Source organism: Rhinoraja longicauda, chromosome 7 (assembly GCF_053455715.1).
Source record: "Rhinoraja longicauda isolate Sanriku21f chromosome 7, sRhiLon1.1, whole genome shotgun sequence".
Lineage (NCBI taxonomy): Eukaryota > Metazoa > Chordata > Chondrichthyes > Rajiformes > Arhynchobatidae > Rhinoraja > Rhinoraja longicauda.
In genome coordinates, this window is record NC_135959.1 from 44197362 (window position 1) to 44224639 (window position 27278).

Below are 27278 nucleotides of genomic sequence, written 5' to 3' on the forward strand. Positions count from 1 at the left end.
CCGTGATAGGAAAGGAGGGATTAGGAAGGCAATCAGACTTTTAATAGCTTAGAAATAATTGAAAGAATTCAGAGAGCTGAAGATGTGGAGTTCTGGAGATACAGGGAAGCCTCACGAGAAATATCGCAAATTGCTACAGTTTGGAGTAGAGTGAGTTGTGGTCCAAAGGGACTGCAGAGAATTCAAATACCCTAGAGGGTTTTCAGTGTAAGCATGTTAAATGTAACATGGAGTGGTTTAACAAAGACAGATGATGGATGATTGGGGATTAGGGCATTGTTCGTTTGGACATTTTGAGGGAGGATGTGGGAGGCTTTGAGGATATCATTACATTGGAAATAATTACTTATTTTTGCTTAATGCGTTTGGGAATTGGAATGTGTATAACTTCCTGACTTGACAATTCTTCCCCTGTTTATCTCCCATGGGCAGCATAGTGGTAGAGTAGTGGCCTTACATCGCCAGAGACGTGGGTTAGATTCTGACTACGGGTGCTGTCTGTATGAAGTTTGTACCTTCTCCCTGTGACCACGTGGGTTTTCTCTGGGTGCTCCGGTTTCCTCCCACACTCCAAAGACATACAGGTTTGTAGGTTAATTGGGTTCTGTAAATTGTAAATTGTCCCTAGTGAGTAAGATAGTGCTAGTTTACGGGGATTGATGGTCGGTGCGGGCTCGGGCCGAAGGCTCTGTTTCTGCGCTCTCTCCCTCTAAAATCTGAAGTCTAAATCTCCAATGAGCCTCTGTTGTGAAAGGAGTTCTGATCTTCAATTGTATTGTGGTGTAGCTAACTTTGGAGGTACCTGCAGATTTCTAGATTCCATTGTGGCCACGTACGCAGTTGTGTTCTGAAGGCATTCGCTGAGATTGAAGGGGGGACCCAGGAGTGGGCCATCGAGTGGGGTGGGGTACCCGGCCTTTCCGGGGCGGAGTGGCATGCCATGAACGAAGCGGGACCTGGCAGGCGGCTGCTGAGAATGAAGGGGGACCCGGGGACACCAGCAGCAATGTTCGGTGAACTGTTGTAACTTTGTCGGTACCAAGATGTGGCGACACTTGTGTACTGCCTAGGTGAGGTCTAACGTATGATTTTACCGGGTTGTATGCAAAAGAAAGCATTGTACCTAGGGACATGTGACAATAAAGTTTCATTGAATTTAACTGAAGGACTGATCATAATCTCGGAGCTGTATCCTTAGGGAGGTAGTATAAGAAAATAACTGCAGATGCTGGTACAAATCGATTTATTCACAAAATGCTGGAGTAACTCAGCAGGTCAGGCAGCATCTCGGGAGAGAAGGAATGGGTGATGTTTCGGGTCGAGACCCTTCTTCAGACTTCAGTCTCAATCCGAAACGTCACCCATTCCTTCTCTCCCGAGATGCTGCTTGACCTGCTGAGTTACTCCAGCATTTTGTGAATAAATCCTTAGGGAAGTACATTGGGAAGGTCTGAAGAAGGGTCCTGGCCTGAAACGTCACCAATCCATGTTCTCCAGAGATGCTGCCTGACCCGCTGAGTTACTCCAGCATTTTGTGCATGAACCAGCATCTGCAGTTCCTTATGACTCGAGGTTTTTTCTTCCGGGTTTGCTTTCTGAGAATTATTTTATAAAGCCTGTGGTTCCTCGGTCATGTAAAATAAATCGCAGTTGCTTGATGTCAAGGATCTCCAAGCTAAACGCTGATGGATTCTAGCTCTTGATTCCCCTACCCTGGGTAAAATACTCTGTGCATTCACTCTATCTATTTCTCTCTTGATTTTTTAAAATCTGTAATATCGCCCCTCATCCTTGTGCACTCAAAGGAATAAAGTCCTAGACCGCTCAACCTCTTCCTGTACCTTCATGTCCTGACAACTACCTCACGCATCTTCTCTACACAATTGTAGCCCAATGGCAATTAACTGAAGGACTTTAGACTCTACTTTAGAGATACAGTGCGGAAACAGGCCCTTCGGCCCACCGAGACCGCGCCGACCAGCGATCATCCCGTAAGCTGACACTATCCTACACACTCAGTTTGGGACCCTTCCTTGGACTGACTGTAGTTGGGGGAGAAAGCCGGAAGAGGGGCGAGGGCGTGACAAAGTTTGACAAATAATGGGTGAGGAAGTATAAACGAGGAACTGCAGGTGCTGGTTTACAAAACAAGACTCCAATTGCTGGTGTATCTCAGCAGGTTAGGCAGCATCACTGGAGAACGTGGATCGGTGACATTTCGGGTCTGGACCCTTCTACCCACATTTCAGAATGTATTTTATATTAAAGCTCCTTTTTTGCAATAATCGGCCAAGTATAGGGGAATGTGGCCCGAAGTAGATTTTCACATAAAATTAGCGCACAAATTGGTGCAAGTCTGAGAAGGTGCAGAGGGTGAATCCCACGCGGTGTCATTATTGGCAGGACAGGGTAAAATAAAAACAGAATTAAAAAGTTTGGAAACATTAGAATAGCACTTTGAAGGCCCTTGGGTATCTGCGACGTGGAGAGGCAATGTTCTGAACGTACATAAACCAGCTGCACAGAAAAAATAAGGAAATGGAAGTGGTGTAAGTGAATTGATGCTACATTATTCTGTACCCAAATGAAATGGGACTTCCTTACCAAAACAAATTTGAGCACAATAAAAAGCATGCGAATAGGCTCACTGGTGCTGCCCTTTTATCAGATTAGTGCACCCACTCTCTCAACTCGCCTCAAGGGCATCTGGAAGCGATTAAAATGTTGTCGGAGTCAGTAGTGAGTGCTTGTCTCAAACTGCTCTTGGACTGGCGATGGATATTTGGATTCCGAGACTGGAATGCCTCAAATATATCGTGTGCATCCTCAGTGTGCACTCTAATTATCTGGTCAACCTTTTGAGCATTGCCTTGTGTAGAGCTGTAGTCATTGTGCTGAAGTTCAGAAGTAGTCAAAGTAATTAGAACCAATTTAATAGATCAAAAGGTCTGATTTTGGGAGTGCTGATACACAGTCAAGAATGTTTTATTGTCGTATGTCCTGAAAAGAAACAATTAAATTCTTACTTGCAGCACAACAGATATGTAAAAATATGTAAAAATTGTACTCCACAGAGAACAAAGTACGTTTTTATATATATACGTATGTGTGTGTGTATATGTGTGTGTGTGTGTGGGTGTATATGTGTGTGTGTGTATATATTAGACTTTAGAAGGGCTCAACATCCGAGGACGTACACGCCACTGGAGATAAATGGGATTACTGTGGATAGGGTGAACAGCTTTAAATACCTGGGAGTCCACATCACAGAGGATCTGACATAGACAACACACATTGCCACACTGGTGAGTAAGGCAAGGCAGCTCCTTTACCACCTCAGACAGTTGAGGAAATTCAGAGTCTCTCTGAGGATCCTTCAGTGCTTATACTCTGGGGCTGTAGAAAGCATCTTGTCCGGAAACATCACAATCTGGTTTGGGAATAGCTCTACCCAGGACAGGAAGGCTCTGCGGAGAGTAGTGCGTTCGGCTGAACGCACTATGGGAACTACACTCGCCCCCCTGCAGGACCTATACATCAGGAGGTGCAGATCCAGAGCCAGCAACATTATGGGGGACCCCTACCACCCCAGCAACGGCTGCTACGGTCAGCAAACGCCTCCGCTGTCACGCTGTGAAAACAGAGAGGATGAGACAGAGTTTCTTCCCACAGGCCATCAGGACTGTTAACTCTCATATCACCAGGATCTAATTTAATTTACTGTATTAATTTATTTTTTGTGATAATTTATTTTTTTCTGTCCTGTTTTGTAGTTTTAGCACAATCCGCAGGCGTTGCCAACATGTGAAGTTGCTTGTATACCCAAAGAGCATGATACGCCCTGTGCCTCATGGGTTTCCTCCGGGTGCTCCGGTTTCCCCCCACATCTCAAAGGCGTGCGGGTTTGTAGGTTAACTGGCCTCTCTAAATTGCCCCTAGTGTATGGAGTGGATGAGAAAATGGGATAACATGGAACTGGTGTGTACAGATGATCGGTACTTGAGGGGCCGAAGGGCCCATTTCCACGTTGTATGTAAACTAAACAAAGTATTTGAAAGCATGAAAGAATTAGCTTAAGATTGAAGGTTAATTCAAGACGAGCAGAAATCTCAAGGATCAAGAACTGTCAGATGTGTTTAATAAATGAGGTACTTCAGGCTTTGCAGGTAAATGCCTTGAGCAAATTCCAGACCCAGGCAACAGATAAAACAGATGTAGAGGTCAGTAAAACATGTGTTATAAAGGAAATCAAAGCATTAAGTGCTTACGCGGAATCTGAAACAGATGAAACTTGTCGGGACGGTGTAGGGATATGAGTGGCAGGATAGAGAGTGGGAAAGCAAGTCAGAGTACTGAAGATACAAATCTCAGCCTTGGAAGTGCTTTTATTATCCTGATAAAACTTGCTGATGAGACTACATTTAGAATATTATCTTCGTGTCTGGGCTCAGTTCCTGTTACGTGTCAAAGGAACTGCAGATGCTGGTTTATACTGAAGATAGACACAAAGTGTTGGTTCGACTCAGCAGGTCAGGCAGCATCTCTGCAGAAAAAGGATGGGTGACATTTCGGGATCAGAACCCTTCTTCAGGCAGTTCCCGTTACATTTCATTTATTCAACTCTTTTTAGTTTGGACACTGACACTTGGCAAGAAAGCAGGAGCTTCCAAACAGTGATATTCTGACTTGTTTCTGTACAATAATCAGTGCGGCAGGAGTATGCGTGGCTACAGCAGAGAAGGGTACAGTTAATGCATGTAACTGTTAAAAATATCTCAATGTTTCAATGTTGCTTTTATTGTCACATGTGCAAAGTGCAAACGCACAACAAAATTATTTTCTTTCAAACAGTCCAGTAGAATATTGCTAAGCTTAAACAGATCCCCGATTTGCAAATTGTACGGAAATAGTGGTTTACTATATTCTTTACAGAGTACTATGTTTACATATTCTGTTGTGCAGCTGCAAGTAAGAATTTCATTGTTCTATCTGGAACATAAGACAATAAAACACTCTTGACTCTTATTCAACTGGAAATCCATAAATGTCATGCAGTTAGTTCAACTGACAAGGCAAAATAAGTTGTGGCTATCTTAATTTATCATCTCGGGGCTCTCGATCAGTAGTGCAACTGTTACTGCAAGAACAGGAGAAAGAAAATTGGTGTGCTACGGTATCAACACTTGAAAGTTGTGTCTGAAGTTATTGACATGGATGGAAATGACCAATAATGTTTTAAAACAGTTTGCAGAGTGAGGCATTTAAAGCCTAAATACCATAACCATTCATAGGACTTGTTTTCTGTCTCAACCCATTTTCAGCAGTTGTTGGATTCAGCCTGTCACTCTGATCTCCCCTTCCTTTCTTGGACCTTTGTGATGAAACTTGAGTTTTAGTGTTAGAGATCGAACCACGCTCCAAAGACACACAGGTTTGTACGTTACTTGGCTTCGGTAAAATTGTAAATTATCCCTAGTGTGTAGTATAGTCCTAGTGTACGGGCCATAGCTGGTCGGCGTGGGCTTGGTGGGTCGAAGAGCCTGTTTCTGAGCTGTATCTCTAAATAAACTAAGCTAACTATAATTTTTTATAATGTTGAAGGAATTCAGTGCAACTATTTTATTCTTGCTTTGAGGGCTTATTTCTGTACTTTGTTTCAATTTGACAATATCCCTGAGAGTTTTGGAGATTGTTTACTTTATGGTCGTCGAAAATAAAACAAAAAGTGTTAATGGTGTGGCTTTCAAAATGCCAGAGATTCTGTGTTGATGTTACAGATGTGGTTTGGTTTGATTGATAGCTAAAGAAATAGACTCTTCTATTTCTGAGTGACATTCTGTCAACAGTGCAAGAGTAATGGTAAAGTCATTGAACTTGTTTTATGTTCTTCTGAACTTAAAACAGTTAATGCATGCAGTTTTTCTTAAAGGGCATCAAGACCTGTAAAATGTTCAGAATAATTAGTCAGTTTATTTGAATGGTTGAAACAAGGAACTGCAGATGCTGGTTTGCAAACTAATGACACAAAGTGCTGTAGGTCAGGCAGCACTCCTGGACCATATAGACAGGTGGTGTTTTGGATCGGGACCCTTCTTTGTTTAAGGCTAAGAGAGGAGCTTTAGTTTAATTCAAAGGAGATACGAGGAACTGCAGGTGCTGGTTTCAAAAGAAAAGACACCAAGTGCTGGAGTAATTCAGCAGGTCAGACAGCATCCCTAGAGAACCATTCAAATCATCAAACATTTGTGTATAAGATCATGAGAGGGATAGATAAGGTAAATGTACAGAAATTCAAATTTGAAATTTCATTTCAAAATGAAAAGGCTAGGTCTTTATTCCTTGGAGCATATGGAGGTGAATAAGATCATTAGAGGAATAGATAGGGTAGATGCACAGAGTCTTTTACCCAGAGGATGGGAATCAAGAACCGGAGGATACAAGTTTAAGGTGAGAGGAGAAAGATTTATGAGGTGGGCAACTTAAGGATGATGGTACATGGAACGAGCTGCCGGAGGGGTACTTGTGGCAAGTACTATCGCAACATTTAAAAAAAAATCTGGACAGGTACATGGATGGGATAGGTTTGGAGGGATATGAGTCAAACGCAGGGAGGTGGAACTAGTGTAGATGGGACATGATGGTTGGTGTGGGCAAGTAGGGCCAAAGGCCTGTTTCCACCCTGTATGACTATGACTCTAAACCATTATTTGAATTGTTAATGGATGGTATATTTTTACACCAGCAGGAAAGTCTCAAAATAGATCATAATTGCAGGTCAAGTATTGATCAAGGATGGGTAGTGATTGAGAAATTCACTCAATTTAAAAGTTTTATAACGTCTCCGATGGTTTAACATGTAAATGTTCCAGTACTCTCTTTGCGTTTGACACCAGTTTACCAAGAATTTAGGGGAATTTAAAGTGTCAGAATCAGGCGGTACAGTGGTGCAACAGTAGAGTTGCTGCCTTACAGCGCCAGAGACCTGGGTTCGATCCTGACCTCGGGTGCTGTCTGTATGGAGATTGCAAGTTCTCCCTGTGACCGTTTGGATTTCCTCCAGTTGCTCCAATTTCCTCTCACATCCCAAAGATATGCCAATTTGTAGCTTAATTGGCCTCTGTAAAATTGTCCTTAGTGTGTTGGTGATGGATGAGAAAGTGGGATAACATAGAACTAGTGTGATCAGGTGATCGATGGACTCAGTGGGTCGAAGGACTTATTTTTGTGCTGTATCTCAAAACTAATCCAATTCCACTAGTGTGTAGGGAATGGATGAGAAAGTGGGATAACATAGAACTATTGTGAATGGTTGGTTTAGACACAGTGGGCCGAAGGGCCTGTTTCCATGCTGTTTCTCTCATCTAAACACATCTAATTCTGACTGTTATGTTTTAGCACTTTAATCTCGAAAAGATTGAGCAGAAAATGTTGAATAGATATTTGTAAGTGATTTAATCTCAATATCCAAAGCTGGACACAAAATGTTGGAGTAACTCAGCGGGCTGGGAGAACTCAGAATAAAAGGACGCACCTTTAGAAAGGAGATGAGGAGGAATTTCTTTAGCAAGAGAACAAATCTGTGGAATTCATTGCCACAGACAGCTGTGGAGGCCAAGTCAATGGGGTATTTTTAAAGCGGAGATTGACAGTTTCTTGATTAGTAAGGGTGTCAAAGGTTACGGGAAGAAGGCAGGAGAATGGAGTTGAGAGGGAAACTTAGATCAGCCATGATTCAATGGCAGAGCAGACTTAATGGGCCAAATGGCCCAAATCTGCTCCTGTGACTTATGAACTTATGGATACGCGATGCTTCAGGTAGGTTTTGACCCGAAACATCGCCTGTCCATGTTCTTCAGAGATGCTGCCTGACTAGCTGAGTTACTCTAGCATTTTGTGTCTAACTTTGGTATAAATCAGCATCTGCAGCTTCTTGTTATCACATTCAAAGCTGGATATTTTTCATAACTAGGACAATGCATAAGTGATAAATTACAGTGATGGGAAACCACTGTGGCTGTGGTAATGCAGGGTTTCCTTTACCAAGACATTTCAAGGCGAGACAATGTAAACTCTGTGTCATTACATGACTTTAGACTTTAGAGATACAGCGCACCGAGTCAGTGCCGACCAGCGATCCCTGTACACCTGCACTATCCTACACACTAGTAACAATTTACAATCTGTTACTGACGCCAATTAACCTACAAACCTGCACGTCTTTGAAGTGTGAGAGGAAACCGGAGAAAAACTACGCGGTCAAACTAGGAATACACAAACTCCATGCAGCCACCCCTTTAGTCAGGATCGAACCGGGGCCTCTGGCACAGTACGCAGCAATTCTACCGCTGCGCCACAATGCCGCCCCTAGGTCAAATAACCGACAAACCCACATGTTTTTGGAGTGTGGGAGGAAACCGGAGCACCCGGAGAAAACCCACCCTTTCACAGGGTGTCCGTGTAAACTGCATACAGCACCCGTAGTTAGGATCGAACCCGGGTCTCTGGCACTGAAAGGCAGCAGCTCTACCGCTGCGCCACTGTGACTTGAGAGCACCAGCATGCGGCTAAGACCACACATAGCATTGAGCTTATGGGTTACACTGATTAGCTGCTTACTTGCCATAGGGCCATGTTCCAATAGACAGATGCACAATGGTTGCTATTGTGTCTTTTATTCCTGCCTTGTCCTGCAGGGAGGATTTGATTTATTTGAACAGTACATAGACATTTACAAGACGTTAACACGTGAATAGTTCTGGCAGCTGTTTTGATTTAAGAAATGCTGTTCCTCTGGCTTGCTGAAATGCCCTTTGAGGTAATTTGAATGTGTTTAATAAAGCTGACAAAAGACTTTGTTTATTTTTAAATTGATGTGATGAGATGTGTACTCCAGATATCTTTCAAAGTGATATGCCTCTCCCCAAACTGTGCTATTTGTCTGAAACGTCAGTCACTAAATTGAGGTGTGAGGTAGTAAATAGTTACTGTCATTTTAAATTGGTCGCTTAACTTTTTTAATATTATTGCTTCTGAAAATAGTTTGTTCCTGTATTGGCTCTATCCATTAAATACTTTAACTAAAGTGGCAGGTTGATCTGTTTCACAGTGAAGGGCAGGGCTCTGGGGAATGTTGTAGGGCAGTGGGATCTCGGAGTGCAGGTATATAGTTCCTTGAAAGTGGTGACATCGATAGATGGTCGGGATTGCTGGTCGGCACGCACTCGGTAGGCCGAAGAACCTGTTTCCATGCTGTATATCTAAACTAAACTAAACTAAGATAGGTAGAAAGATAGACAGACATCAAGTGCTGGAGTAACTCAGCGGGTGAGGCAGCATCTGTGGAGAAACAAAGATGCTTTTTCTCCAAAGAGGCTGCCTGATCTGCTGAGTAACTCCAGCACTTTGTATCTATCTTTGGCATAAACGAGCATCCACCGTTCTTTTTGTTTCCACATTTTCACTGATACATAGGGTAGTCTCAGAGTGGGGAATCGAGACCTATATGTTTAAGGTGGGAGGAGATGATTCAATAGGAACCTGAGGGGCAACTTTTTCCTTTTTCCACCCTCTAATGTAGATGGGATATGTTGGTCAGTTTGGGCAAGTTTGGCCGAAGGGTCTGTGCCCATGCTGTATGACTCAATGAAACTCTATGGAAACAAATTATGGAAGCTTTTCCTATGGCCATATTTTTTAGTACTCGCCTTGTAAAATGGAGTTTATATTTAGACATAAGCCTAGAATTAGGCATGTAGCTTCTGACCATTCTGTGTAGTGGAGAAGGAATGAAGCTTTTAGGTTCATGTCATCAGAGCAGAATTAGGCCATTGAGCCCATCAGGTCTACTTTTTTTCCCTCTCAACCCCATTCTCCTGCCTTCTCCCCATAACCCTTGACACCCTTACTAATCACCAATATGTCAATCTCCACCTTAAAACACCCTTTGACGTCCTCCACAGCCGTCTGTGGCAATGAATTCCACCACCCTCTGACAAAGGAAATTCTTCCATCTATTTTCTAAAGGTACGTCCTTTTATTCTGAGGCTGTGCCCTCTGGTCCTAGACTCTTCCACTACTGAAAACATCCTCTCCGCATCCACTCAATCCAGGCCTTTCACTATTTTGTAAGTTTCGATGAGGTCCCCCCCCGCGTCCTTGTAAACTCCAATGAGTACAGGACCAGTGCTGTCAAACGCCCATCATACGCTAACCCAATCATGCATGGGATCATGCTCATAAACGTCCTCTGGACCCTCTCCAACGCAAGTACAAAACGGCAGTCTGAAGGGTCTCGACCCAAAACGTCACCTATTCCTTTACTCCAGAGATGCTGCCTGACCCACTGTGTTATTCCAGCACTCTGTAAACCAGCATCTGCAGTACCTTGTTTCTACTCATGTATTGGGTTATGTTATGTCAGCTGCACTGGGTCACATTATGATGCACTTTTCCTCCATACTGAATCTCCCCCAAAAATTGTTTGCAGTACTTTTCAAGGTCTATCTTCGGTGTAAACCAGCATCTGCAGTTCCGTTTCTTACGTTCACACTAGTTCTATGTTATCCCAGTTTTGTCAGTGGACATGGAAGTGTGCTGCAGATTAAGGTGACTCAATATATGTTTGTTCACTTGATTTAGGCAACGAAGGAAATTATCAATCGCCACTGCGAAGACCTGGGAGAATGCTTGAAGCAAGAGAATGAACTTGCGCTTATCTTGGATGGAAACACGTTGAACTACGCGCTGTCTCCTGAAGTCCAAAATTTGTTCTTGGATCTGGCTTTATCTTGTAAAACTGTCATCTGTTGCAGGTGAGAACAACAACCTCATTGGTAAGATGCTGCTGTGGTGGACTTTATATTTAAGAAGTTGCCCTTTGCATAATATCTGCAAGGCAGAGGAAGGATGTGTCGGCATTGGAGTGTCCAGATGAGGTTTACGAGAATGATCCCAAGGATAATTGGGTTAATATATGAGTGTTTGATAACGCTGGACGTGCTCTTGCTGGAGTTTAGAAGGATGAGGGGGGGATCTCATTGAAACTTACCGAATAGTGAAAGGCCTGGATAGAATATGGATGTTTCCACTAGTGAAAGAATCTGGGACCAGAGGGCACAGCCTCAGTATAAACTGACGTACCTATAGAAAGGAGATGAGGAATTTCTTTAGTTAGAGCGTGATGAATCTGTGGAATTGCCACAGATGGCTGTGGAGGCCAAGGGATATTTATAAGGTGGAGATTGACAGATTCTTGATTAGTAAGGATGTCAAAGGTTATGGGGAGAAGGCAGGAGAATGAGGGGAAAATAGAACAGCCATGATTGAATGGTGGAGACTCTGCACTGAATGGTCTAATTATGCTCCGATAACATGAACTCATTGTGGATTCCCTATTGCTACAATGCCTATAAGAAAGAATCAACAAAAATCCAAGGTGAGCCTACACTGGTGGCTCATCAATTAGAGATTTATTTGGTAATTCCAAGTATGTACGTCTGTAATGAGTTTGTATGGTTTACCCACCATTTGTCTCACACCTTCGGTCTTTTCATCTCTGGCCTTTGTCCAACCATCTGCCTATCAAAATCCCTCCTCACCTTTTGCCCCCTCCCTCCACCCTAGCAGTTCCACAGTTCCCCACATTGTTCTGTTGAACCTTCCCTGACCAACAATGGACCTACCAGGCACCACCCTGCCCGAGGTCATTTGTGGCCAGTTGGTCTGATTGGTCCTGGTCTTGTCGTCCCCCAACCCCCCTCCCAGTCTAAAGAAGGGTCCTGACCTGAAATGCCACCCTTCCTTTTTCTTCAGAGATGCTGCTTGACCTAGTGTGTTACTCTAGCATATTGTTTCTTTTTTTTTGTAAACCAGCATCTGCAGTTCCTTGTTTCTAGTATTGCTTTATTTTATGTCATCTGCACTGGGCCACATTATGATGAACTTTACCTCCGTACTGATCCTCTCTCAAAAAAAAGTTCCATGCTTATTCATGTACGCAGTACTTTTCGAGGAAACGAATTGCCTTTGAAAGCTTCATTCTGTTCTTGCCCGTTAATGAAAGATGAACAAATTTTATTTGTGTCTGAAGTAATTATATCCTTTTGACGTTATTAGTAGCAAGGTAGAATTTCTGCAGTTTGTGTGGAATACCCAGATAGTTTTTACCAAGAGTATTAAAGAGTTAAAAGAATGTACACTTCCAGATTCAAGGGCAGTTTCTTCCCAGCTATTAGGCAACTGAACCATCCCACCAACACCGAGAGAGCGGTTCTGAACGACTATCTACCTCATTGGAGATCCTCGGACTATCTTTGGTCAGACTTGACTGGCTTTATCTTGCACTAAATATTATTCACGTTATTCCTTTTATCATGTATCTGTACACTGGATGGCTCAATTATAATCATGTATTGTATTTCCGCTGGACTGGTTAGCATGCAACAAAAGCTTCTCATTTGGTCCACGTGACAATAAACTAAACTCAGACTCAAACTTTAATCTAAATATAGACTCAGTGTGGAGTAACTCAGCAAGTCAGGCAGCATCTCTGGAGGAAAAGGATTTAAATAGATCTTTTGCAATGATGCTAATAGTGCAACTTTTGGGTATGGCACAAATGTAAATTATGTTTCTAGGTTGTCTTTTTGTTGTATGAAAAGAACCTGTAGGGTTTGAATGGGGACATAGGGTTAAACCTTGGAATTTCTTAATTTTCAAAGATATTGAGAGCTTCCAGTCAAAGTATATGCGAGTTCATCTTGGAGGTGGTGCAGCGGGCAGAGCTGCAGCCTCTCAGCGGCAGAGTGCCAGGTTCGATCCTGACATTGGGCGCTGTCTGTGTGGTGTTTGCACGTTCTCCCTGTGATTGCGTGGGTTTCTTCCGGCTGCTCCTGTTTCCTCCCATGTCCCAACGACATGTGGGTTTGTGGGTTAATTGGCCTCTGTGTGGTGAATGAGGGATTAACATAGAACTAATGTGACCGGGTGATCAATGGTCAGCGTGGACTCGGTGGGCCGAAAGGCCTGTTTCTGTGCTGTATGTTTCAGTCAATCATTCTGTGTCTTTACAATGATTCTATTTTCTTTTCAACAAAAATGAGTGCATTTCAATGAATACATGTTTAAGTAATTATATGAGAGACCAAAGTTGCTTTCAGTTTTGCTCTTAATACCTTGACATCAAAATAATATTCCATTAACATAAGATGCCTTTTAATGGGACAATTCATTATATCTCATTAAATAGGTGGGATTAACTGGGATTTTTCTGTGCATACAATCCAAACGCCTACACACACAATAGCGGGTAATTCAATCTGCTCTTCCATTCAACAGTAAGTGATAAAGATCCAAATGCGCTCACAGAATTTTAAATGCAATAATGGAGACGTGGAGACATAGTCAAGCTAATCCCATCAGTCTTTGGGAACATTACCAGTTGCTGTTGGATATGTTTGACTAAGTATTATCTACTCAATTTTGCTGATGGAAGAGACATTTGTTGTGTTGAGTGAGTTTATAAGAATTGTGGCTTGTTACCTTTTTGTTGGTGAGACCATAGTTTTGTGAGTTTATTTTTAATGCTTTGCTTTTAAACCAGTATTTTGCAGCTCCACTTAGCCTTGCCCATCGTGTAACGATTATTGGCCTGAGGAAACTTCTTTAATGGAAGTTTAAAAAAAAATTCTATTCTTGTCTTTGATATTTCCACATTCCTAAAGGATTATAAAGCGACAGGCCATTGTGGGTATTGAAAGCCTAACATTTATCTCAGGTGTGATAGACATTGAATAATAATTGGAGCGGTGCAGTGGTAGAGTTGCTGCCTTACAGCGTGAGACCCTGGTTCGATCATGACTACTGGTGCTGTCTGTACAGAGTTTGTATGTTCTCCCTGTGACCGCGTGGGTTTTCTCCAGGTGCTCCGGTTTCCTCACACACTCCAAAGAATTATAGATTTGTGGGTTAATTGGCTTCTGCAAATTGTTCCTAGTAATTCGGGTAGTGTTAGTATCGCCGGGTGATCGCTGTTGGTGTGAACTCGGTGGGTCAGTGGGCCTGTTTCAACGATGCGTCTCTAAAGTACAGCCTAAAGTCTAATAGAACATAGAATAGTTCAGCATGAGAACAGGCCCTACGGCCCACAATGTGTGTGCTGAACATGATGCCAAGACCAACTCTTATCTACCTGCACTTAGTCCATATTCAAAGAAGAAAATTACCCTCCTATGTACTAATGCCTCGACACTTTATATCACCGCCAGACTGGACCTTTCAAATTTGGGTGGAGAAATAAGATACTGCAGGTGCTGAAATCTTGAGCAAAACACAGAGCTGGAACAACTCAGCGGGTCAGGCAGCATCTGGGGAGGAAATGGACAGGCATTGTTTTGGGTCAGGAACCTCCATTTAGACTCAAATTTTAATACAGTCCACCACTGATTTTCCGGCACCCTTGGTTCCACCGCCTTTCTGGATTATCCGTTTTGCCGGACCAAAAGATGTCACAATCTCTGAGCGGAGTCGAACGGCACCGGAATGGGTCGCCGGGGGGCCGAGATACCGCAAAGGCCCGCAAAGTCGGCGTCGGAGGTCGGTTCTGGGAGCGGATCTGCCGGGCTCCGGAGTTCCAGAGCACTGGCCGCGGAGGGCAAATTCGACCCGCTGATTGGCCACGGATGTCCTGGTGAGGTGAAGATCGGTTGCCTCACCCGGCCTAGGCACTACATTTTCAGTGTGACTTCGGGGCAGTGAAGGGGGATTTCAAGTGCGCTCTTGTAATTTTGTCCAGATTAAAGGAGGTGCCGGACCACCAGTTGCTGGGAAATTGGTGGTGGACCTGTACTTTATATAAGAACTACATCAATTATGCATAACACTTTTTATATGGAACAGTAGATGGTGCTCTTCTAGCTGTGAAATCTAAACAATGTGCCTTTCCATTCTTTGTTCCCATTGTCATAATGCAGTCAGAACTGATTTGATCTCAATTCCAACATGAGTCAGGGCTCTTCGAGTTTGAATTCAATGTACTTTCCAAACTTTCATCTCCTTTTTGTTGGTTTGTATCTGCATTCTGCATCAGCATCTACATTTGCATCTGAACTATTTGCATTCAAGCCATTAGATCAACATTATCATGTACCTACACCACCCTGGCTGCATTCTCATTTCCCTCCTGTTATCGGGAAGAAGTTACAGGAGTCTGAAAACTGTAACGTCCATCAACAGCTTCTTCTCACCAACCATCAGGCTATTGAACACTATGAACTGCCTGGGGTGCACTAGGGATTCTGGGCTTCGGTTTGTTTTTTGCACTATGTTTGGGTTTTTTATTGATTGAACATTTTAATGCTTGGTTATAAACATTATAAAGCAAACATTGCGCTTACAAACGTGTGCTGCTGCAAGTAAGAATTTAATTGTTCTGTTTCGGGACATATGACCATAAAACACTCTGAACACCTCTCTAGACATTGGTTAATGCAGTGACTTTGTAATTGATGTTGTCTGGAAGTTCAGAATATACAGGAACACCATCAATTTTCCGGCACTTCCTTTAATCAGGGCAGAATTACGAGAGTGTACTTGAACCCCACCCTCCCGAAAATGTGGCGCCAAGGTTGGGTGAGGCAGATGATCTCGACCTCATCTGGACTTCAATGGCGGATCTGCAGATCAAATTTGCCCCCTGTGGTTGGGGCTCTGGAACTCCAGCCTGGAGCCGGCAGATGTATTTCCATAGCCGACTTCCAAGGCCGACTTGGCGAGCCAGTATCTTGGCTCCTCGGCGGCCTGCGTGAACCTTTTCAGTACCTTTCGACTCTTCTTGGAGGCCGTGACCTCTGTTGGTCCGGCAAAACGGATAATCCAGAATGGCTCTGGAAATCAGTGGTGAACCTGTATTGCATCTGAAATCTGAAATCTGATTGTACAGTTACTATTACTGTAAGTGGCAAAGGCTAGAAAACAAGTATAAACCACAAGGATGGGAACCCAGAACAAGTACTGAAATGTTCTGTGGTGAGTTTACTTATGAGTCAAGAGTGTTTAATGGTCATCTATATACTAAAACTCGTTTGTTTGTTTGTTTGTTCCTGAACTACAGCCAACTAACTCACTGTTGTCCCTTTGGCGCTAATGGAAGAAGTTTCATTGAAATCGGTGTTATATTTTTAAAGTTATTCACATTTTAAAGTTTAAATCTATCTCCTAGGGAGGAAGGGGGGAGGGGGGGGTGGAGGTATGGGGGGGTGGAGGTATGGGGGGGTGGAGGGAGGGGGAGGGGTGTTGAGGCGGATAGAGTGGGGGGGTGAGGGGGAGGGGAGGGGGGAAGGGGGAAGTAGAAGGTGCTGCACCAAGGCAGGAGAGGTTTGGGCCCAACGTGATCTAGAATATACTAAAAACGGAATAATGAAATTCTTACTGCCAGCAGCACAATGGGTCTGTATACACAGTATTTATTGATATCATAATTTCTTTTATGTTCAATACATTTTTTAAAAGCCATATTAGTGCAAAAAAGCTGAAGTCTGCTGTCAGAGTGAGGCCCAACACAAATTGAAAGATCAGCACCCTATATTTTGCTTGGGCAGCTTACAACGGATGAGACGAGCTGGTCATTGCCACCGCCATCCAGAAATACCAGCAAACAAGGTTGTGCTGTGGGAACCCACCCATGGAAGACAGAACTCGGGATGACCAAACAAGACGATGCTGAAGACGTTGATGGAAGACGCATATGTAGGGACGAAAGAGGAGCTTGCCAGCTGCATGAAGGACCGTGCTCGTCGAAAACTAGCACCACTGCGTCGCTTATGTTTTCAACAATTTTAATGAATTAATTAAAAGCTCACAACCCAGCAGTATGAATACTGATTTCTCTAACTTCAAGTAACCCTTGCTTTCCCTCTCTCTCTGTCCCTCCCCCACCCTAGTTCTCCGACTAGTTTCACTGTCCACCAGATTCAATTTACTGATTATTTGCCTCGTTGTCACCTTCCCCTCAGTTTTAACAATGAATCATTCTACATTTCCTTGAGCAGCATCTGACGTTTTCAAAACTTGCCCTCCCATGTCTCTAGCCTCCCTCTCCCCTGACTCTCAGTCTGAAGAAGGGTCTCGACCCGAAACGTCACCCATTCCTTCTCTCCAGAGATGCTGCCTTGTCCCAATGAGTTACTCCAGCATTTGGTGTCTTTCTAAGACAATTCGTAGTTTAGTTGGTGTTTATAATGTTCAAGAGTCTGATGTTGGGAAGAAGCTTTTCCTGAACCTGGAGGTCACTGTTTTCAGATTCCTAAATCTTTTTTTTTAGTATAGTTTATTGTATTGTGTACCAAGTATAGTGAAAAGATTTTGTTGCATGCTAACCAGTCGGTAAGACTATACATGATTACAATCGTGCCATCCACAGTAGATACATGATAAAGGGAATAACGTTTAGTGCAACATGAAGTCCATAAGGTCTGATTAATGATAGTCAGAGGGTCTCCAATGAAGTAGATAGTAGCTCATTGTTCTTCCCTGTGGCAGGAGTGAAATGAAAGCATGCCCAGGGTGGTGTGGGTCCTTGATGATGCTGGCTGCCTTTATGAGCAGAGCCTCCAATAGATCCCCTCGATTGTGGGGAGGGAGGTCAGTACCTGTGATGGGCCACACAGATAGATTCACATGCAAGTATGCTGTTAAGTGGATTTGTACCATAAGGCAATGTGATACTGGTTTTACAAAATTAAAGGTGGAGCATTGCATCTCAGACAATTTGCAAAGAGTTTGCATTTCACCTGCCCTTGAGGGACTATGTTGCAGTTTGTCATAAATAGCAGTACATGCTATTAACCCTCACTGCCTTTCATTACGAAATTCTGGGTTGTATATTTCCACATATGGTTAAAGGTGCATTCTTGATAGCAATGCCTCAAAGAAAACATTTTTTTCTACCAAGAGTGTGCACATGTAGCAACCCTCCATTCCCTCCAGAGCCACGTGCCTCTCGAAATGTCTCATCAATGGCAGCACATTTCAGGCCCTCATCAGCAACTGTGTAAAACACAGTCTGGTGGAGATTGCAACCAAACTAAAGGGGAAGGTAGCATAATGGGAGGATTTAGGCGACTTTAAAAATCTCATTTGTAAAGGTTTAAACAATGTCATTGGGAGGATTTAAAATCATACAATATGGCGCCAGAAACAGGGCGACTCTTGTAGAAACATAGAAAATAGGTGCAGGAGTAGGCCATTCGGCCCTTCGAGCCTGCACCGCCATTCAATATGATCATGGCTGATCATCCAACTCAGTATCCTGTACCTGCCTTCTCTCCATACCCTCTGATCCCTTTAGCCACAAGGGCCACATCTAACTCCCTCTTAAATATAGCCAATGAACTGGCCTCAACTACCTTCTGTGGCAGAGAATTCCACAGATTCACCACTCTGTGTGAAAAAAAAACGTTCTCATCTCGGTCCTAAAAGACTTCCCCCTTATCCTTAAACTGTGACCCCTTGTTCTGGACTTCCCCAACATCGGGAACAATCTTCCTGCATCTCGCCTGTCCAACCCCTTAAGAATTTTGTAAGTTTCTATAAGATCCCCCCTCAATCTTCTAAATTCCAGCGAGTACAAGCCGAGTGTATCCAGTCTTTCTTCATATGAAAGTCCTGCCATCCCAGGAATCAATCTGGTGAACCTTCTCTGTACTCCCTCTATGAACTGCCTCAGTCCTATGATTGCTACATTCTTGCACTTAACTATGATTGTGTCTATGTCTAGTAAGATTTTTACTGTATTGTTCACAAGAAATGAAATTCACTGAGCCTGGGTACATGTGGCAATAATACCATTAAACCCATGTGAGGTACAGTAACGTTTGTATTACGACTTTCATGGAAAGGTAACTCATGTTGCAACAGTTATTTAGAAAAGTTTATGGGATTTCCCACTATTTCTGTACAGCAAGCTTGCTCTGATCTCTGCCTGATTCCCTCTAATTCACCAGGAGGATTTTAGGCTCTGTTGAAGATGCATGCAGCTGCTATTTCTCAGCGGGGTAGCTCTCTGCTTAGCTGCAGCAAGCAACCTCATTCCCTGTCTGAAATAACATAGCTGTTGACAGTACGGAGGCTTTTCTCTGTAAAATATAGCCTGCTTAATTCTCTAGAAAGTAACTTTGTAGTTTTTAATAACTCACTAGTGTTGGTCAGAATTCTTTGATTTCTGAAGACGTGCAGTTACAACTAACAGGTCGATACTGAAATTTTGCCTCGACTCCATGCGTTACATACAAGAGTACAGCACAGGAGCAGGCCTTTCAGCCCACCATGTCTGTGCCGAACATGATGCCAGGTTAAACTAATCTCTGGTATTTATTCACAAAATGCTGGAGTAACTCAGCAGGTCAGGCAGCATCTCGGGAGAGAAGGAATGGGTGACGTTTCGGGTCGAGACCCTTCTTCAGTCTGAAGAAGGGTCTCGACCTGAAACGTCACCCATTCCTTCTCTCCCGAGATGCTGCCTGACCTGCTGAGTTACTCCAGCATTTTGTGAATAAATACCAGAGATTTGTACCAGCAGCTGCAGTTATCTTCTTAAACTAATCTCTGCCTGCACGTGATCCATATCCCTCCCTGCATATCCATGTGCCCATCTAAAAGGCTATTAACATTTCAGATGCAAGATGTAGTCCCTCCAGCCTTTTAAGATTTAGACAGCCGGAGGCCCTGCAGCAGCCTGGGACTCGCCTGGATTGGCCGCCACTCTGTAAGATCTGGTTTCACATTTAAGTGCTCAATATTTTATTCATTCCCCTTTCAAATCTGATCATGCTGATTTTTTTAAAAAGAAAGTGAACAACGTTCTTTTTAGTTTAGAGATACAGCACGGAAATGGGCACTTCGGTCCGCGCCGACCAGCAATCACCCATTCACACCAGTTCTATGTTATCCCACTTTTGCTTCCTCTTCCTGCACACCAGGAGGAACTTAGAGGCAAATTAACCTACAAACCCACACGTCCTTGGTATGTCTTTCATTAACATTTGCACCGGTTCCATTTTGATGAAGTTCATTGAGAGAAAAGGTACATCATTGCTGAGAGAGGTAAAGGAGGAATGTGAAAGATCTCGAGTTTCATGGAATTCCACCACTTTAGACACAGCAAAGCAGAGTTTTATATTGGGAGAATCTGGTGTGTCCATATAACATTATATCTGAGGCTGAAGACTAAATGGGATATTTGATATTCTTTGCTTCATACATTCTTTGACCTCTAGCCTGTAGCTTGTGTGTATGTGTGCAAAGGCCAATCTTCCATTTATAACAATATGATGCTATTTCAGTGTGACTAGGCAGACCAAACCGAATACCAGACTGTCTCTGCCAATCCTTTGCCAGTTCTTTTACTTTAATTTAGTGATACAGCATGAATACAGGTCCCACCGAGTCTGTGCTGACCAGTGATCACCCGTATCCTACACCCAGTAGTCGGGCTGCACAGCAGTAGAGCTGCTGCCTTACAGCACCAGAAACCCGGGTTCTATCCTGACTACAGGCGCTGTCTGAATAGAGTTATAGACAATAGACAATAGGTGCAGGAGGAGGCCATTCGGCCCTTCGAGCCAGCACCGCCATTCAATGTGATCGTGGCTGATCATTCTCAATCAGTACCCCGTTCCTGCCTTCTCCCCATACCCCCTGACTCCGCTATCCTTAAGAGCTCTATCCAGCTCTCTCTTGAATGCATTCAGTGAATTGGCGTCCACTGCCTTCTGAGGCAGAGAATTCCACAGATTCACAACTCTCTGACTGAAAAAGTTTTTCCTCATCTCAGTTCTAAATGGCCTACCCCTTATTCTTAAACTGTGGCCCCTTGTTCTGGACGCCCCCAACATTGGGAACATGTTTCCTGCCTCTAACGTGTCCAACCCCTTAATAATCTTATACGTTTTGATAAGATCTCCTCTCATCCTTCTAAATTCCAGTGTATACAAGTTAGTACGTTCCCCCATGAGCTGCGTGGGTTTTCTTGGGGTGCTCCAGTTTCTCCCACACTCCAAAGACATACAGGTTTGTGGGCCAGTTGGTTTGGTAAAATTGTAAATAGTGTGTGTGGGATAGTGTTAGTGTGCGGGGATCGCTGGTCGGCGCGGACTCGGTGGGCCGAAGAGCCGTTTTCCGCACTGTATCTCTAAACTTTTAAAAAACCCATGGGACAATTTACCAGAGCCAATTAACCTACAAATCTGCACTTTTTGGGAATTTGGGAGGAAACCGAAGCACCCACATAAAACCCACGTGGTCACAGGGAGAATGTGCAAACTCCGACAGCATCCACAGTCAGGATTGAACCTGGTTGTCTGGCGCTGTAAGGCAGCAACACCACTGCGCCACCATGCTGTGGTAGCACTTCTTTGTAGCAATTGGAGATGCCTAGAAATGATCAAGTTATAAGGTGCTTAAGTAAAGTTTAAATTCCATTTGGAATATTTTGGAGGACCAAGAACCAAGAACCAACATATTAACGGGGGTTAAAACAAAGACACGAAGTGCTGGAATAACTCAGCATCTCTGGAGAACATGGATAGGTGACGTTTTGGGTTGGGACCCTTCTTCAGACGGGGCAAATTGGCAACATTTCTTCTTCATGGGAAATTCTCGTGAGGGAACTTAATTTTTAAATTGCATAACCTGGTTAGAAGCAAAGTCATGATGTAGCATATGGTTTCTGTGGCAATGTGAAATGCACTGTTTCAGAAGGCAGCGGGTGTAAAACTTCTCTTTTATCAGCAGCAAAGCCCACAATTGCATAAAGGCTGCAGTATTAAAGGAGGCCATTTGGCCCATCATCCTGCCCCCTGTCCTCTTCATACACCAGCTTTCTTCCCTCTCCACTTTCAGTCCTGAAACGTTGACAATTTCTCCCCCCTCCCTTCCGGAGGTTGCTGGACTCTGAGATCTTCCAGCACTTTGTGTTTGCTCTGGATTCCAGCGACGGCAGTCTTGAGGGTCTCCAACAGAAACAGTGCTGGCCCCTCAGAGTAGTCAAGCATTATTTTACTTTCTGCCCACCTACCACGTGTGTTTTACCTTTTTGTCATAGACTTGTACAGTGTAGTAACGGGCCCTTTGGCCCAACTTGCCCCATCTGCACGAGTCCCACCTGGCTGTGTTTAATCCATGTCCCCTAAACCTATCCTATCCATCTACCTGACCAAATGTTTCTTAAATGCGTTGATGGTACCTGACTCAACTACCTCTTCCAGCATCTCATTCCTTAAACCCACCACCCTCTGTGTAATTAAAAAGTTGCCCCTCAAGTCCCTATTAAATCTCCCCCCCCAAACCTTAAACCTATGTCTTCTGGTTCTTAATTCCCATACAGAGAGTAAATGCGAAAGATTCTGTGCATTTACCTTATCTATTCTCCTCATGAACTCTATAAGATCACCCCTCATCCTCCTGCGCTCCAAGGAATGGAGTCCCAGCCTGCTCAACCTCTCCATTGCCCTTGAGTCCTGGCAACATTCTCATAATTTTTTTCTGCACCCTTTCCAATTTGACAACATCTTTCCTATACTATGCCTGCAACAAAAGCACTAAATGTGAATAAGATTTTATTTTAAAACTTTTTGCCCAGTCTACACAGAATATTTGTTTCAAGTTCTTGATGGGAAATGTACAAAATCATGAGGGGAATAGATAGGGTGAATGCACAGAGCCTTTTACCCAGGGTAAGGCAATCAAGAACAAGAGGACATGGGTTTGTTAGAGGGTAAAGATTTAATAGGAACCTGAGGGGCAACTTTTTCACACACAGGGTGGTGAGTAAATGAAAAGTGCTGCCAGAGGAGGTAGTTGAAGCAGGTACAATAACAATAAATGAAATTGGAAAAGTACATGGATATGAAAGGTTTGGAGAGAGATGGACCAAATGCAGTCTAATGGTACTGGCTTAGATGAGGCATCTTGGACAGCATGGGCAAGTTGGGTCGAAGAGCCTGTTTCTGTGCTGCATGACTCTGATTCTAAGTTAAGATTTTAGTTGTTATAACATTTTAAAATGCTATGTAATTTTTCTCTCAATATTGCATGTCAATTAGAACAGTGACTCAAACAAAACTGTTTAGACTTTAGAGATACAGCACGAAACAGGCCCTTCGGCCCACCATCCGCGTTGACCAGTATCCTACACACAATGGGTAATTTACAATTTTACTGAAGTTAATTAACCTACAAAACAGGAAGGAGGAAACTAGAGCACCCGGAGACAACCCACGCGGCCACAGGGAGAACGTACAAATTCTGTACAGACAGCACCCGTAGTCAGGATCGAATCCGGGTCTTTGGCGCTGTGAGGCAGCAACTTTACCACTGCCGCCCCCCCCCCCCCCCCCCCCCCCCCAGCTAAAACGACTCTACGCACAATTTTGATTCCTGCTCGCTCTATCTTTGATTGTTCAGGTTGGATTGGCATCTGTCAAAAAAAAAAGTGAAGTTGTTTTCTCTCGGCGATGTTCCTGATATCAGGCGGTTTACCGTCTTGACTCAGATGTATTGTTGTTCCTCGGATGAAGTACTCCACTGCTTTTGATGTCCCTTTGCTCACAATGCTGGAAACCTGAAGTTCAGGAAGTCACTGTTTATGTAGAAGCTGGGTTGTGCCGCTTGCAAATGATGCATAGATTGGCTTCAATACTTTTTTTTTTAAAGCCCCAAGTTCTTTTAAAATTCGAAAAACATCTGTGTAGCTGAGTGGTTCTACAGAGTGGTCAGTTTTATTTTATTTTTACTACAGGTTTCCTCTTTTTTTCAATCCATAATTCCTTTAACAGTCAAAATTTAATAACAAGGAAATGCAGATGTTGGTTTAGACACAAAGTGCTGGAGTAACTCAGTGGGTCAGGCAGCATCCCCGGAAAACATGGATAGGTGATGATTCAGGTTGGGACTCTTCGTCAGAATTCCTACATTCCTTTAGCAGGAGTGGGATTTGTGCTTTCTTGAGATCTTCTCAAGTTTGATTTAAAAATTTGGGAAATTTAAAATATTTTTGCAGCACAATTTAGTTTATTGTCACGTGTACCGAGATACAATGAAAAGCTATTTGTTGCACGCTATCCAGTCAGCGAATAGCATATACATGATTACAACCGAGACGTCCACAGTGTACAGATACAGGATAAAAGGAATAACATTTAGTGCAAGATAAGTCCAGTAAAGTCTGATTAAAGATAGTCCAGAGGTAGATAGTAGGTCAGGACAACTCTTCAGTTGGTGATAGCATGGTTCAGATGCCTGATAACAGCTGGGATAACTGATAACACTGTCCCTGAATCTGGAGGTATGCGTTTTCTTGCCTGATGGGAGAGGGGCGAGGAAGGAGTGACCGGAGTGATTCGTCCTTGAATTTTAGTTCTTGTTGGCCATAAATTGCTTGTTTTATTTGTTCAATATATTTGCAAAGATATGTTCATGAATATACATATATATCCCATATATATGTATTGGCAACATATCTGTAGTCGAGACTAATGCTTGCGCCGATTAAATAAAAATAATGTTGCAAGGATGCCTTGCCATTGCAATGGTTCTCCTGTAATTAGCTTAGCGTTATTTGCCAGGCTGAGATTGTGATGGGGCAATCTGTTCCGAGAGTTTGTCAAAGCTGTTCCCAACAGCTAAGTCATGGGGCAAGTGATAAAAGGCAGCCTGCCGCCTTTGTATGGGAAATGGGCTGTAATTTTCATGGCTGGTATCAGAAACTCACTCTGGGGAGCCCTGGAAATGGATGTAAAAGAAAACATGTCCGTATTCACATCACAAGCCATCCAAACACTCGGGTTAAGTGCTCCAAACCTTCAGCTTTTGTTTTCCCTTTGTTGTCAAAAAAAAGACCAGAGTACCCTTATGCAAGGCAGCAAGGTGGCACAGTGGAGTTGCTGCCTTTCAGCGTCAGAGACTAGAGGGTTTCAGGGTTCGATCCTGACCTCGGGTGCTGTCTGCATGGAGTTTGTACCTCCTCCCTGTGATCACCTGGGTTTTCTCCAGATGCTCCGGTTTCCTTCCACATCCCAAAGCCATGCAGGTTCGTAGGTTAATTGGCCTCTGTAAATTGCCATCATGTGTAGGATGCGAAACTGGGATAACATAGAACTAGTGTGAAGGCGTGATCAATCGTTGGCGTGAACTCGGTGGGCCAAAGAGCCTGTTTCTATGCTTATCTTTAAACTAAAGCTAACCTGATAACATGGGCATGTTTGCCTTCATCAACAGAATATTTGCATTTATGGAGATAAAATCTCCACAGGACTTCATCAGCAGCTGCTTCAAACAAAGTTAGACACTGAGAATTTATGATATTGGGAGAGATGACCAAAACATTGGTTGTGATAGTAGATTGGAAGAAACATTGAAAGACCCAGGTAGAGAAACAGAGGTGAAAAGGGTGCAGAGAAGATTTACGAAGATGTTGCCAGTACTTGAGGGTCTGAGCTGCAGTGAGAGGTTGGGAAGGCTAGGACTTTATTCCTTGGAGCGCAGGAGGCTGAGAGTTGTTCTTATAGAGGTGTATAAAATCATGAGGCGAATAGATAATTTGAATGCAGTCTTTTACCCAGGGTAGGGGAATCACGAACCAGAGGGCATGTGCTTAAGGTGCGAGGGGCAAGATTTAAGAGCAACCTGAGGGGCAACTTTTTCACTTGGGTTGGTGGGTATATGGAACGAGCTGCAAGTGGAGGCAGTGTAGCACAGGGGTAGAGATGCTGCCTTATATCACCAGAGATCCGGGTTCAAACCTGACTACGGAGTTTGTATAAAGTTTGTACGTTCTCCTTGTGACCGTGTGTTTTTCTCCGGGTGCTCTTGTTTCCTCCCACACTCCAAAGACGTACAGGTTTGTAGGTTAATTGGCTCGGATAAACAATGTAAATTGGCTCTAGTGTGTAGGATAGTGCTGGTGTACTGGGATCGCTGGGCGGTGTGGACTCGGTGGGCCGAAGGGCCTGTGTCTGCACTGTATCTCTAAACTAAACTAAAAGATCAATAGGTATTTTTTTACATTAGCTTGTGAGTTTCATGTTGTGGGAGAGAGTTCCTCTTTTAAAGCAGTAATATAATAGTATTAGAAAAAGGAAGGAACTATAAGAATAAGTCTTGCATTACAGCGTAGGATAACGAGGCCCCATGGCTTTATGATTAATGGTAGATTCCTACATATGAATTATGTCAGGCAATGGGATGTCAGGCAATAGATTTCTTCCAATTTGGTTTTGATAATACCTGTTCAGCAAAACAAGCTATTCCACTTATTAAAATAAGATCCATGCTGGATTTGTAGAAAGAACTTTAAGTTGTATTGTTGCCAATTGTAACCTAAGGTAAGTGTGTGGTAATCGTGTCTTCTTGAAGCAACCTTTGTCCCTTTTTCACATGCTGTAACCTTTCCGTGAGATTTTGACAAATTTTTAAGGAATTTTTCACACTTCCAACGACCTGGTGTGAGGGTGGGTGTATGGAACGAGCTGCCAGAGGAGGTCATTGAGGCAGCTACTTGTAGCAGCATTTAAAGGACACGGACAAGTACATGAATAGGAAAGGTTTAGAAGGATATATGGACCAAACGCGGGCAAATGGGCCTAGTGTAGCTGGGGTTCTTGGTCAGCATGGATGAGTTGTGCCAAGGGGCCTGTTTCCGTGCTGTATGACTATGACTCTAAACTCCATTAAAGTGAATTTTCTCGCTTTCTAAAGATTCGTCTAATAAATCCTTTGGCTTTTTGCTTAGTTTAATTGCGTTTAGAGATACAGCGTGGAAGCAGGCCCTTCGGCCCACCGAGTCCACACCGACCAACGATCCCCGCACAATAACACTATCCTACACACTCTGGGGACAATTTACATTTATAGCAAACCAATTAACCGACAAACCAGTACGTTTTTGGAGTGTGGGAGGAAACCGAAGATCTCGGAGAAAACCCACACAGGTCACGAGGAGAACATGCAAACTCTGAACAGACAGCACCCGTAGTTAGGATCAAACCCGAATCTCCGGCGCTGTAAGGCAGCAGCTCTACCACTGGATAGTTGGATAGGTGCTTCTAATTATTCCAAGCCAGGCAACTCTCTGCCTGCTGGTTCCAGAAGTGGATCTGCAATCACGCATTACAATCTCTTCCCTCTTTCAAACCTCTACTCCAACAGCAATTACTGTGGATGGCTTGACTGTAATCATGTACAGTCTTTCCGCTGACAGGTTGGCACGCAACAAAAGCTTTTCACCT

At 43.5% G+C, this 27278-nt stretch overlaps 1 protein-coding gene across 1 annotated transcript in view; it reads left to right on the forward strand.

Annotated features, from left to right (window-relative positions):
• atp8a2 (ATPase phospholipid transporting 8A2) overlaps window positions 1-27278 on the forward strand; it is a 171014-nt gene that overhangs the window by 90187 nt on the left and 53549 nt on the right. Inside the window, exon 24 of the mRNA XM_078403060.1 lies at window positions 10639-10811. Coding sequence (XP_078259186.1) covers window positions 10639-10811 — 173 coding nt within the window. The remainder of the gene's footprint in view (window positions 1-10638; window positions 10812-27278) is intronic.